This window comes from Vombatus ursinus, unplaced genomic scaffold, assembly GCF_900497805.2.
Source record: "Vombatus ursinus unplaced genomic scaffold, bare-nosed wombat genome assembly UNPS02014953.1, whole genome shotgun sequence".
NCBI classification, from domain to species: Eukaryota; Metazoa; Chordata; class Mammalia; order Diprotodontia; family Vombatidae; genus Vombatus; species Vombatus ursinus.
Genome location: NW_020954731.1, coordinates 377,172 through 390,984, shown reverse-complemented (window position 1 = coordinate 390,984; position 13,813 = coordinate 377,172). Strand labels below are relative to the sequence as shown.

Sequence of the window (13,813 nt, the reverse complement as noted above, 5' to 3'; positions counted from 1 at the left end):
AATACTAAACTCATGAAATTTGCATTCTAGCAACACTGCACTCTTACATCATGTGCCCTGAGAAGAAAGCACTATACTGTCTCTAATGTACTTAGTGTTACCTTGGACTTACACTAATGGACAAAGTCACACAGCTGAAATGGAGTTCATTTTACTCTCTTGAGAATGAATTGGTAGCATGGCTCTGTCTTTCCTATCAGAAATTTGCTTTCCCTGCTAATGATCTCTCGTATTCCTACTCCTCACACCCCAATTCCTAAGTTTCTCTTGTTTTGTTGTTGTTAGTATTTCTGGAAATGTGTCAAATAACAGCTGAGGAATGGGGTAACCTTTGCTTTGCCTCTTAAGTTACTCAGAAACCAAGTGTATTCCCTATTTCATAAAATGCTAACTTTTAAAAAAAAATTTCTTCTACGCTTATATTTTGTGGAATTTTTAGAATACATTATATATTATTAAAGACTGCATCTGCATCCTTTCATATTTGATGTTTTGCTCTTAATATCATAATTTTAATTATTTCCCTAAATTTGAATCATCCTTGATTACCTGCTGTAAACTCAACTTGATCATAATGAATGATATCTGAATAAAGTTCTATAATATTGTTGTAAAGAAGTAAAGCTATGAGTTGTGTTTATTAATAATATTTTCCTGCAATTCTCAATTTGTACAAAAATGGGTAGCATAAGTATTAAATATTATGAAAAAGCTAATAGATTTTTCCTGTAAATCCATTTCAAGCAGCATTTGCTCTTTGGTAGGATACTTTTTGTATCTAAACCAGTTTCTTTATCCCACATTGGACTATTTTAGATTTCTATTTCATGTACTTTACATTGGTCATTAGGAATTGGGGGTGAGGGCCAGCAGTGTCCCCACCCCATTGATCCTGCACTCACCAGGCATGTGTTGGTTCCTTCAGCAGCACGTATGGGTCTGGCGTTCCTTACCAGCAGAGGTTCCCTCAATCTTTGAGGCTCAGCCGCCCAACTCCCCTCACTGTCCCAGGGGTAGAAGTTCCTGCAGCTGGGGCTGAAGCAGCCTTCCAAGCCAGCTAACCCCAGGGCTTGCTATTTGTAGTTTAAGTGGACCTAGGACCTAGCCTGCAGATGTTTGCTCTTCACAGGGACCAAACCTGGCCCAGGGATTTTTCTTCAGATCTTCTCTGATAGTTTCAGGAGACCCCTGTTCTGCATCAACTCTTGTTTATTTTTACTGCTCTATGTTTGCCCTGAGGCACTATTTCATCTGTTTTGTGTGAGAAAATCCTGAGAGCTTGGAATTTTCTGGCCTACTCTACCATCTTCCCAGAATCCTCTCCGTGCATACCCTTTGATCCAGCAATATCACTACTAGGTCTGTATCCCAAAGAGACCATAAAAAAGGGAAAAGGACCCCCATGTACAAAAAATACTTATAGCAGTATTTTTTGTGGTGGCAAAGAATTGGAAATTGAGGGGATGCCGATCGATTGGGGAATGTCTGAACAAGTTGTGGTTTATGAATGTAATGGAATACTTTTGTTCTATAAGAAATGATAAGCAGGCAGATTTCAGAAAAACCTGGAAAGACTTACATGAACTGATGCTGAGTGAAGTGAGCAGAACCAAGAGAATTTTGTACACAGAAACAGCAACATTGTGTGATGACCAACTTTGATAGACTTATTTATTCTCAATACAATCATCTAAGACAATCCCAAAAGACTCATGATGGAAAATGCTATCCACATCCAAAGAGAGAATTATGGAGTCTGAATGCATATTGAAGCATACTATTTCTTCTTATTTTTTTCTTTCTCTTTTTTTCCATTTTGTCCTGATTCTTCCTTTACAACATGACTAATGTGGAAATATGTCTAATAGGATTGTATATGTATAGCCTATATCAAATTGCATGCCATCTCGGGGAGGGAGTGTGGGGAGAGAGGGAGGAAAAAAATGCAACTCAAAATGCTATAAAAGTGAATACTGGAAATTATCTTTACATGTAATTGGGAAAAAATAAAATACTATTAAGGGGGAAACATTAAAAAAATTAGACACTATTGACCGCTTCCTCTTTCTTGACATCTTTCCTTTCAGTTTTTTTTTACATTGTTCTCTTGTTTTTTCCTCCTACTGGTACGAAAAAAAAAACCTCTCTGTCTTTGTTGATTTTTTTTTCCTTTTTCCATCCTTCAGTATCCATACTGCTGTGTTCTCCTTTTACTAAAGCTCTTTTCTTTAGCCAGTTCCTCTGTTCTGATCTCACTAGTTATCACTATATAGTTGATTCCCAAATCTATATTTTCATTCCTGAACTCTGTGTATTTCTAATTTCTTGCTGGATATCTTCAATAGACCCACAAAAAAATATCAAAAGAAAGAACAACATCAAGCTATCATTGAGCAGTTACTATGTACCTGGCACTGTTATATACTAAGCAATACAAACAAAAGAAGGAAAACAATTCCTGCCCTTGAGGAGCATTCCTTTCAATGGGAGCAGACAATACATAAAATGAAAAAGGGAATGAATGGGTGAAGATACCCTTTATGGATGTATGGTAGAAGTCCCGAATTCAGCCTGGAGAAGAGTGAGACATGACTATTCCAGAACCCTCCTTAAATGGAGGTTCTGAGTATACAAATACAGGAAGAGGCCTTAGGGTCAGAGTGTGCTTCCAATGTATGAATTTCAGGGCTGGAGGAAGCTTTCAGTATGAAAAGGTTTCTGGGTAATAATAAAATATATCATTCATTCTGGAGAGAAATAAGATCACCATCGCTGAACTTACCTTCTCCCCAAAATGTGATTATTTTCTCAACTTTATGATTTAGGTTCATCTGTAGTACTATAATATTTGGGACTGAGACTAGAAACCTACGAGTCTCCTTTTAACTTTTCTCTCAAATTCTATGTCTGATCAGAGGCCAAAACCCACGAATTCTATATTCAAATATCTCTGAAACCTATCTATCCTCTACATACCTTTCAGTCAAACTATTATAATCCTGGTCCAGACTCTTTTTACTTCTCAACTGAAATGTTAAAATAATCAGTATTTCCTGGTCCAAGCACTTTGCTGTTATTTCTACCCTCTTGTGCAATTACCAGCTTCGTCTTCTAAATGCGCAGATTCACTAAATCATTTTCCTGTTAAAGAAGTCTTCAATAGTTCTCTATTGCCTCTGAGATATAAAATAAGCATTAAATTCAAACGTATCTTTAAAAAATCTTACTTTTATTGATATATTTTGTTTTAGTTTCTTTTTTGTTTGTTTACATTCGTTTCTAAGTATTTATTATATTTATATATATGATATATATAAATATATATTCTAAATATATTCTAAATATATAACTTCCCTCTTCCCTTCCCCCAAACCATCCCATGTAACAAGAAATTAAATGGAAACAGAAGATATCAGTTTAGCAAACTAACAAATACATTTTCTCTATTTGATGGTATTTTTTAACATTTCATATCTATAGGCTTCCACTTCTGCTCATACATGTACTGCAGAAGTGGAAGCCTATAGATATGTGTGTACACATATACATATATATATATATATATAAAATGTATGCATATACAGATTAAGTTATAGATTATATGTATTATTTATCAAATGTACTCCATTTCTGACCAAGAACTCATTATTCTCTTCTACATTGAACTCTCAAAAATAAAAATTCAATTCTAAAATGCTACTTTCTTAACCAGCTGTTTACTTCATAAATCTGCCTTTCTGTAGATATGTGTGTATATATATATATATATATACACACACATATATATACATACATATGTATGTATATATATGTGTGTATATATATATACATACATATATATGTGTGTATATATACATACATATATATACACACGTACTTTAAATTCAGTACTTCAGAAAATAAATATGTATATGTATACATACACATTTGCCAGACATCATAGAGAATAATAGATATCCTATTGAAAGAACAGTAGAGTGGAACATTAAGTCACATATGAAAATATGCCAGCACTAAGACCAAGATATATATTTATATGTATACATACACACAATATATGTATATACGGGGATATGTGTATAGAGATGTATATATACATATATCTCTGTACATACATGCATGTATATTTATTTTCTCCCTTTCTTAGGTTCTTTGATCACCAATTGTAGGAGAGATTCTTGGTCAGATTCACACTGAACTAGATGACCTCTGTGGTTGCTTGCTTTTATAGTCAAATCCTTGTATACTGGGAGACACAAGGAAGACACAAGAAACCAAACAGATCTGTTATGCCCCTCCAATCTCAATAGCCAAATCACAAACCAATGCCAAATGCTCATGAATGTGACTCTAGTTCATCAAGAAATGACAATTAATATTAAAAAAAAAGATATTCAGTGTCTTCTGTGTGAGAGGCAGCCCATGATCAATATAATTGCAGACAACTTCCATTCAACATTTTTTTTTTAAGGCAGTTGGGGTTAAGTGACGTGCCCAGGGTCACACAGATAGTAAGTGTCAAGTGTTTGGTCTGAGGTCAGATTTGAACTCGGGTCCTCCTGACTTTAGGGCCGATGCTCTATCCACTGCACCACCTAGCTGCCCCTCAACATTCTTAAAATAAAAATGATTGATGATTAAAGGGATGTTTACTTATGTGGAATAAATCTTCCCAGAATGTTTAACTAACCTGAAAATACCATGTAAACATGAGTTGTTTTTGTTTCCATTGTTATTCCTTGATGATGGTAGGTTCATGAGGTAATGTGGGTGAGAGCAACTGTTAGAAGTTTGAGAAAAGTGTTGGCTTGTTTGGGTGTTTTGTCTTTTGTTTTTGTTTGCTTTGTTTTGTTTTGTTTTTCTTTTCCCTCTGATCAATGCTCCTCTCCCAAGAGCAAGTCTTGGAGCCAATGTTCCCTTGGGTAGTTGAAGCACAGCTGCCCCTCTGTCTCAGCCATTTCCTATAGCCATAAATACATTGCTTATGCTCCTGCACTCTAAGCCCTGACTCTTTCAATCCAAGGAACAGAGTTTGAAGTTGGAGAGAAAGGTTCTGCAGCTAAACTCCCTTGATCAGAGGGAGCACAAACTTCATGGTGAGTTTTGTTGGTTCTTGAGAAATGCAGTTTAAGACTGAGACCAAGGAGCATTGAATGAAGAAGAGAAAGGAGAGGGCAGGGACAATAGAAAGACTGGGGGATTCTCTTGATTTTGGTAGTGAGCCTGAGGGTTTTGTTAGAGATTGCTCAAGTGTGAGGAAGGAGATAGTCAGAAAGAAAAACAGGTAAAGCAGTCTTTGTCCAATTCATTCCTAGCCCTTTTCTTATTCTGGTAGGTCATATCTAATATTTACTCATGGAGGGAATCTTTTTTGTCCTCATCTTTCTCTCTCTAGACACTCACACTTGTAAACACATATGTGCACATGCACATGATGCTGGAAGGAGAAAAGAAGTCTGCTTTCCTAGGCATTTTTATTTCCACATGGTATATTCTTTTTAAAATCATTTTTTGAACAAATACAAAATCTGCTTCTGCTACAGGATAAGGTTGGTAATTCACTTAGTAAAATCCCTTGAGAACCTATTGTGAATCTAATCCTCCTAAGTTTTTCTGGTGGTAAAAGGACAAGTCATGGCCCCTGCCTTTGAAAAGGTCACACGGTTCAGGTGTTAAGAGAAAACCCAGCTATATGAAACCAGTGGAGGGCATACAAGGAACCACAGTATTTGCTGAAATTCATTTAAGTGTCGGTGCCAACATAAGCACCTTGATTTGGGATAGAAGTCACCATGGCTTACAGAAATCATGGAAGGCTTCTTGGAGGAAGAGGGATATAAGCCGAACTTTGATGGGGTCAGGAAACACATCTGAATGGAGAACTGTATTTGGAGAGTAGCACAAAGGACGTAATAGTGTCATTTGTTGGGAAAATTAAGAATAGAACATGTATGTTGAGAATCAACTAGATACGAGATCTAAGGAGGTCACATTAAGGAGAAAGGGCTTCATTATCAGATGGGAGGAGTTTAGACAGGAGAAAGAGGTAAAAATACACTTCTCTAATTATGATATGGGTCATGTGGCCTAGTAGAACCACAAGACATGTCAGGAATTTATCAAATGTTTCTGCTTTGTTTCTGAAACTGTTTCTTATGAACTGAAAAGTACAAAGGAGAATTCGAGTTCTTGGATAGCCTTGGAATCGCATCCTCTATGCTAAAGGATCTGGCACACACATAGTCTTGGCAAGGAGCATGATAAGAGTAATAACTAACCTTTATGTAACATTTTAATGTTTGCAATGTATTTTATATAATTTGATCCTTACCATGACATTATAAGGGTAGTATTTTTACCATTTCATCGATGGGAAAACTGAGGCTTAGAGAGCTTAAGTGGTTTATCCAAGGTTAAATGACTAATGTGTATCAGAAGTATGGCCTGAAGCCAGGTAGGTCTTCTTGACTCAAAGTCCAGCGTTGCAATCCCTATACTATGCTGACAAAAATGAAGCTAGTTGGTTTGGGTGATGAAAACACTCTTCCTGATGTTAATAATGGTGAAGCAGATGGGAATGATTTTATCAATGATTCTTGTAATGATGAGAAGGATGATTATGCAAATGATATTGGTGGTGACAATGAATAAAGAAGGGAGGAATGGAGTATCAAGATAGAAGAAGAGGCATTCCTGCAATACTCTGTATGAAGAATCAGAGGCAGGAAGGGTGTGTGTGTGTGTGTGTGTGTGTGTGTGTGTGTGTATGTGTATGTAAGCATGAATTCAGAGGCATAAGTAGGATGGGGCAACCAGGGCATTGAAAAGTAGGTGATCTTTTTTAACCACATGAACTTCTGTCCCTGACCATATCTCTTCCCCATCAAAAGGCTCTTGAGTGGGGAGCTTGAGTTGCCAAAATTTCCCCTCATAGTGGGGTGAATATCCCAGAATCTTTCTCCATCCACTGCAGTAGGGTCCCAGGCTCTCCCTCCCTACAGGTTCATAGTCAAGTTCTCCACATCCATAACTGATTTGAGAGGACATGTAATATGTGCCATGATTTTAGCCCTAGGTAACAAAATTGTTAATTATAGCTTTGTGTTAGTTTGTAATAATCCCCATGTCTCAAATCATACTATTGAACATCATTCATTTTCTGTATGCAAAAAGCTTATGCATATATAAAAGGATTTGATTTTCTCCTGCCTATTCTCGGGAGGCAGAACTAGGAATAAAGGGCTAAAGTTGTAATGAAGCAGATTTAAACTCTTATGTCAAGAAAATTGTTCTATCACTTTTTAGATGTTGTAGAAGGGTTTCTTATATAGACATAGGCTGAACTAGATGGCATTTGAGTCTTTTGTAACTCTAAGATTCTATGACTGGTCTCTTCAATTCCTGTAAGCCTTGGAATAGCATTTCTTGGCTTGTGTTTGAAGGTAGTTTTACCTCTTAAGCTCTCCATCTTTTGCTGTTTCAAAGCTTTTGTCCACAGATAATCTACCTTCTGTTTCACCATTCTCAATCCAATCACCCCAATGACTGAGCACTGATATCTCTTTTCTTCTTTAAAAAAGTTATAGACAATTCTTATCATTTGGTCATTTTACTTGAAAAAGACTGGAGTTTAACATTCTCCGTTATGGAGTTATACAAAATATCTCCTTCTAACTCATTTACCATGTTTTCTTCCCCTATAGGACCATGACCTAACAGTATATATGACTCAGCTCCCAAAGAGTCACTATGCATTAAATTTCAACAGTAGCCCATTCCAGCCACCCTTCTTCCTTCTCACAGGCATCCCAAGATTGGAGGCAGCACACATCTGGATCTCTATCCCTCTATGCATCATGTACATGATTGCTCTACTTGGGAACTGTATAATTCTATTCATCATTAAGACCACTCCCAGCCTTCATGAACCTCAATACATCTTCTTGTCTATGCTGGCAGCTACAGATGTTGGCTTGTCTATATCCACATTGCCAACAGTGCTCAATATCTTCCTTCTCAACCACCGGGAGATAGAGTTCCACAGTTGCCTGGCACAGATGTTTTTTATCCATACTTTTTCCTCCATGGAGTCTGCCATCCTGTTGGCCATGGCCTTTGATCGCTTTGTGGCCATCCAAAACCCATTATGCTACACAATGATTCTTACCCATCCTCGGATTATTGGCATAGGACTAGTGGCAGTGTTGAGGGGTGTGGCACTGATGGCACCCTTGCCTATTCTGCTCAAACGTCTACCCTTCTGCAAGAACATCATCCTCTCCCATAGTTATTGCTACCATCCTGATATCATAAAGCTGGCCTGTGGACCTGTCAAGGTCAACATAATATATGGGCTGACACTCGTTGTTTGTTCTTTTGGTGTTGACTCTGTGTTCATTGTTGTCTCCTATATCCTAATCCTGAAGACAGTTGTGAGCATAGCTTCAAGTGAAGGCCACCTTAAGGCCCTTAACACTTGTATCTCCCACATAGTCACAGTCTTTATCTTCTATGTGCCACTCATTATTCTGGCCCTAATTCACAGATTTGGTACATTCACTTCACCTCTCTTTCATGTCACTATGGCCAACCTTTTCCTCTTCCTAACCCCAGTCCTGAATCCACTGGTCTATAGCTTTAAAACCAAACAGATCCGCTTTGCCGTGCATAAAGTATTCATGAGAAGAATCAGTTTGCCCCAGAAGTCCAGTGTTGCCTTTGGAATATAAACATGTGCTTGGTTATCAATCTACTTATTTCTGTGTCTGTGAGGTGTGCTTCATTTTCCTGGATTTGAGTTTCTGAGTTTAAATTTCATGAGTCTGCTTATTTCTTCCCACATATTTGATCTACATTCGGCATATGTTGCTATTAGCTGCATGTCTGAAGGTTGCTTGTGTCTGAAAGTAGCTCTTAACTCTTGGCCTTTTGCTAGGGTCTGACCAACCAGGATTCCCAGAGGTAATGTCAACTTTGAAACATGGACTATAGTATGCTTTTCCATTTAATAATATTTCTTTAAAGTTAAACTATTAAAAACAGTTAATATTAATTTCAATATTCTAGATAGAATTATGTTTAAATTTAATTCTTTTCTACCATTGTTAATGTAACTCTGTTTTCCCCCACATGCAAATCAATTACACATGGAAGGCATGAAAGAATCAGGAGGCATTCAACCTCTTAATCAATGACTACCATCACATACACAAACAAGAAATTGAATTTTTACTAGCTATGAAGTGAATTATTGTCAATAGACGAGGCATTTCTCAATCAGTTGGCTGTGGATCTGGGCAGAATACCAATTTATTAAAAAGAAAATAAGAATTTGCATAAAGCTAGACAAGAAAACAAAAATAAGAAAAGATACAGCATGTTATTAAAACAAACAAATTCATTCTAACCTATTCAAACAAGTTATTGATGGAGAAAAATGAAATATAAGATGTGGAAAGTAAAAGGCATAGACACTAGCTATAATAATTTCATACAGAAGTTTAATTTTATTGATGTAAATTAATTGCCATAATGCAAATCTTTCAAGTGACCAAAAGAATAATTTAAAATGTCTTAGTAAGTGTAAAAATGCTTTCTTGCCAAGTGGATAGATTTGGCATCCAAGGACAGCACATTAAAATCAAAAATCATTTGTAAATTTTATAAAAAGGAACACTTTTGGAAGACTGTGAACATTATTATCTCGTAGAACATACAGAATCAGTGGATAGTTAAAAATGTTTATTTTTAAGTTTGTATTGACATATCTTTCTTTTAAAGTTACTTATATTTCCTAATATATATCTGTACCAGCAAAACAGCCAAAACAACATTTTTAAAGGAAGTTCAACAAAACTAACCATCAACCAAATATGAAGTTATGTGCCATTATATTCATGCACACAATTTGTTCAGCCATTCCCAATCTATGGGCAACTACTTTTTCCCCCTTAATTTTTTGCTTGTATAGAAATTGCTGCTATAAATACTTGGTGTATATGGGGCCTTTCTTTTTTTTTTTATCATTGACCCTCTGAGACATATACTTAGCAGAGAGATTTCTGGGTAAAAAAATAAAGTATAGACATTTTTGTAACTTTATTAGCATGCTGCTTATCTAAATTGCCTTCCAGAATGATTGTCATCAATTCACATTTCCTCTGAAAGTGCATTAATGTACCTTTTCATAACCCCCCCCCAAGTCCTGTAACTTTGAATATTTATGTATTTTTTTCATCTTAGCCAATTCTCTGGAAAATAAAACAAAGAGAAAATTAACAGCTATCAACATTGTGCCTTCTTTCCTGTCTGCATAATCATGAATATAATGTATACTTGTATCCACAATGCTTTTGATAACGGTATTAGAAAGCAACATGCATGATTTTTCAATATATATTATGCATGATATCACATATTTACCATTACAACATTTAATGAATATTGTGTTGCATACAAGATCTCTATCAATTTGTTAATTGTAAAAACAACAAAAACAACATTTGATGTGGAGCTAAATACTATTTTAAAGATTCTCTTTCAAAAGTTTTTTTTAACTTTTTGGAAACTTATTAAGAAAAGAAAAGCCTTGTCTAAAAACCTACTGATTATTAAAATCAAAAAGCATAAACAGGACATGTATGCTTATCAATGGCATTTGCCACTGTCACAGGAGATCCAACATCAAGCCCCAAATTGAAAAAAAGCAATTGTTTACCAATGATGAAAGTCACTAGATGCTCCATTTTAAAGGTGACTTTTTTATTTATCAATTACTGAAAAACCATAGAGACCCCCAGAAGAGATCTCTAACTACTCAAAATTGTTTGATCCCACAAACTACATGGAGGAAACATTAAGTGATAAAGAATAACCATTAACAACAGGTAGTTAGATTGGCAATCAACAGAGCTCATACTCCAGGCTGTCCATCTCAGATGGATTCTACAATTGATGAGTTAAGGCCAAAATCAAATAGAAGGAGGGAGGCTTGAGTTGCTTTTGGAAAAAAAAACAAACTTTTCAATGATCATAAAGCAAAATACCATCTTTTTAATACTTATGATCGACTTGTATTTTTGAATGGGTGCAAGTCATAGAACACCACAATATATAAAAACATAAAAAAGAATATCAATTATAGTTCAATGAGAGGGGGAGGATTGGTCATTTTTGTCCTCAAATATCTCGTGCCTAGAGTAGTCATCTGGTACATAATTGGCATTTGCTAAATGCCTCTGGTTTGTTTGTCTTGGTTATAAAAAAGGTCACAACATATGACAAATAAGGATTTACAAAGGAGCACTGGCATATGAGATGTCCTCAAAGAAATAAATTGACTCTAAAAGAAGATATTGCCAAAAGTGAGGTATAGACAGTTCATGTGCTTCCTTGGTATCTTCATCATGTCAAGAGACAAGAAAAAATGCCCTTAGCATCTTGCAGTGAACACTTTTGATCAATTTATAGAAGGCCACTGTGCCAGCACTTGCTGCTAGGCCCCCCCTCATTAAACATCCTTCTGACACCTAGGCTTTTAACTCCCTTGTTATTGACTTAAGGATGACTTCAGGGGGCCTTAATTTATCCAAACTTGTCCCCCGTGACATCCTCCAGTGCCCAGTATCCAAGAGTCAAAAGTTGCCCAGTTTTGTTATTTCTAATAGATCCCTCAGGGTTTCATATCCCTTGCTGCTGAGGAATCTCCTACAAGTCAGTCTTGGATCCTTTTTATTTCAGAGTTGCTGCTGAGCCCTGGCTGAGGCTGTATCCATCTTCCTAAGACCTATCAGCCTCTGTTGCATGTTGACTCAGGGAGCCAAAGATGGAAGGTAGAGAAAGTAGGTGGAGCTTCTGGCTTAGCCTTTTGGTTTGTTACTTATTGAGTGGAATGGAGGGAAATACAGTTAACAATAGTAAAAAATTGAAGCAAATTTCTCTTATTTCTCAAACATAGAGAACTAAGTCAAATTGATAAAAACTAAGAGCCATTCCCCAATTGATTAATGATCAAAAGATATGATCAGTTTTCAGGTGAAGTAATGAAAGCAATCTATAGCCATCTGAAAAAGTATTCTAACTTACTATTGATTGGAGAGATGCAAATTGGAAAAATTCTGAGTTACTACCTCATACCTATTAGACTGGCTAATAGGACAGCAGAGATAAATAACAAATATTGGGGAGGATGCAAGAAAAATGAGACATTAATGTATTGTTGGTGGAGTTGTGAACTGATTCAACAATTCTATAGTGTAATTTGTAACTATGCTCAAAGGGCTATAAAATCACGCATGCCCTTTGACTTAGTAATACCATTACTATATCTGTATTCCCCCCCCAAAAAAAAACCAAAAAGGAAAAAGACCTATATGTACAAAAATATTCATAGCATTTCATTTCTGGGAGCAAAGAATTAGAAATTGAGAGGATGCCCATCAATTAGGGAATGGCTGAACAAGTTATGGTATGTGATTATGATGGAATACTATTTTACTATAAGAAATAATGAGCAGGATGCTCTCAGAAAAACTTGGAAAGACTTTCATGAGCTGATGCAAAGTGAAATGTACTAGGTACAACGTAACATCAATATTATAAGATGATCAACTGTGAATGACTTCACTATCCTCAGCAATACAATGATCCAAGACAACTCTGAAGGACTTATGATGGGAAAAGCTATCCATCCCCAGAGAAAGAACTGATGGTGTCTGAATAAAGATTGAAACATACTTTTTAACTTTATTTTTATTGAGTTTTATTGTCTGTGTTTAATGCTGCAACATAACTATTATGGATGTATTTTGCATGACTACACATATATGACCTATATCAAACTGCTTGACTTCTCAATGCGCGGGTGGGGAAGGAGGAAAGGAGAGAATATGTAACTCAAAGTTTTAAAAATGAATGTTAAAAATGTTTTTCCATGTAGCTAGGGGAAAACCCAATTAGTAAATAAACAAATTAATGAAGGAATGAATAAAAAGACAGTAAAAAGTCCCTATTTTTAAGAGAAAGAAAAAAAGGGGGAAAAAAAGAAACAGTTGTGGAGAAGAAAATGATAACTAACAATCTATCACAGTTTTGGAGAAACATCTTTAAAAACTTTTGGATGGGCAGGAGGTGACTGGAATACTTAGTGTTAGTGATATGGGGGATTGGCTGTCTTCTTTCTAGAAGTGTTATTTTCCTGTATGTCCTTGGGTATATGTACCACGATGCCTCTTTACCCCTGGGCAGAGGCTGGATAGGTAGAAACTCAGATCGGTGGTGGTTGGGACACTTTTGTCATTTTGTCCCATTAGTTCTGGGGGATTCTAGAAATATGATTCACCAGGTGGACAATTAAAGATTTTCTCCTGACAGTTCCCACAAGGTATTAAAAATGAAAGATTCATTAGTTATCATTTTTTATCCAGGTGATTCCTAAATTTAGTTATCCAGCCCGGGTACTTGTAGAATTCTAGTCTGGCAACACCAACTACCTTTTAGACAACTTGAATCGGATATCCCATAGTTACCGCAAATTCAAAATTCCCAAAGGAGAACTCATTATCCCCACCCCAGGCGAAATACGCCCACTTTTGAACTTCCCTGTTACTGTTGAGCACGTCACCAACCTTTCAGTTCACTCAAGTTCTTAACCTTCAAATCATTTTTGTTCCCAGACTCACGAATCCCACATATTCGATATTTTGTCAAATCCTATTTCTCCCTTGTCTCCAGTGACAAACCTACCAACCCTAATCACCTCTCACCTGAATTATTGAGGAAAAAATCACAGTCACCCTGTTGTCTCATTTGACTA

At 36.2% G+C, this 13,813-nt stretch overlaps 1 protein-coding gene across 1 annotated transcript; it reads left to right on the top strand.

The window, feature by feature from the left end:
* The first annotated feature begins 7,724 nt into the window (after positions 1–7,724).
* Positions 7,725–8,729, top strand: LOC114030296 (olfactory receptor 51I2-like). Its single transcript, XM_027845102.1, has one exon. The coding sequence runs from the start codon at positions 7,725–7,727 to the stop codon at positions 8,727–8,729; it is 1,005 nt and encodes a 334-aa protein (XP_027700903.1).
* Positions 8,730–13,813: the final 5,084 nt, after the last annotated feature.

What these genes read in the sequence shown, in the direction of transcription:
- LOC114030296 (XM_027845102.1), top strand. Translation starts at nt 7,725, where the DNA reads ATGACTCAGCTCCCAAAGAGTCACTATGCATTAAATTTCAACAGTAGC.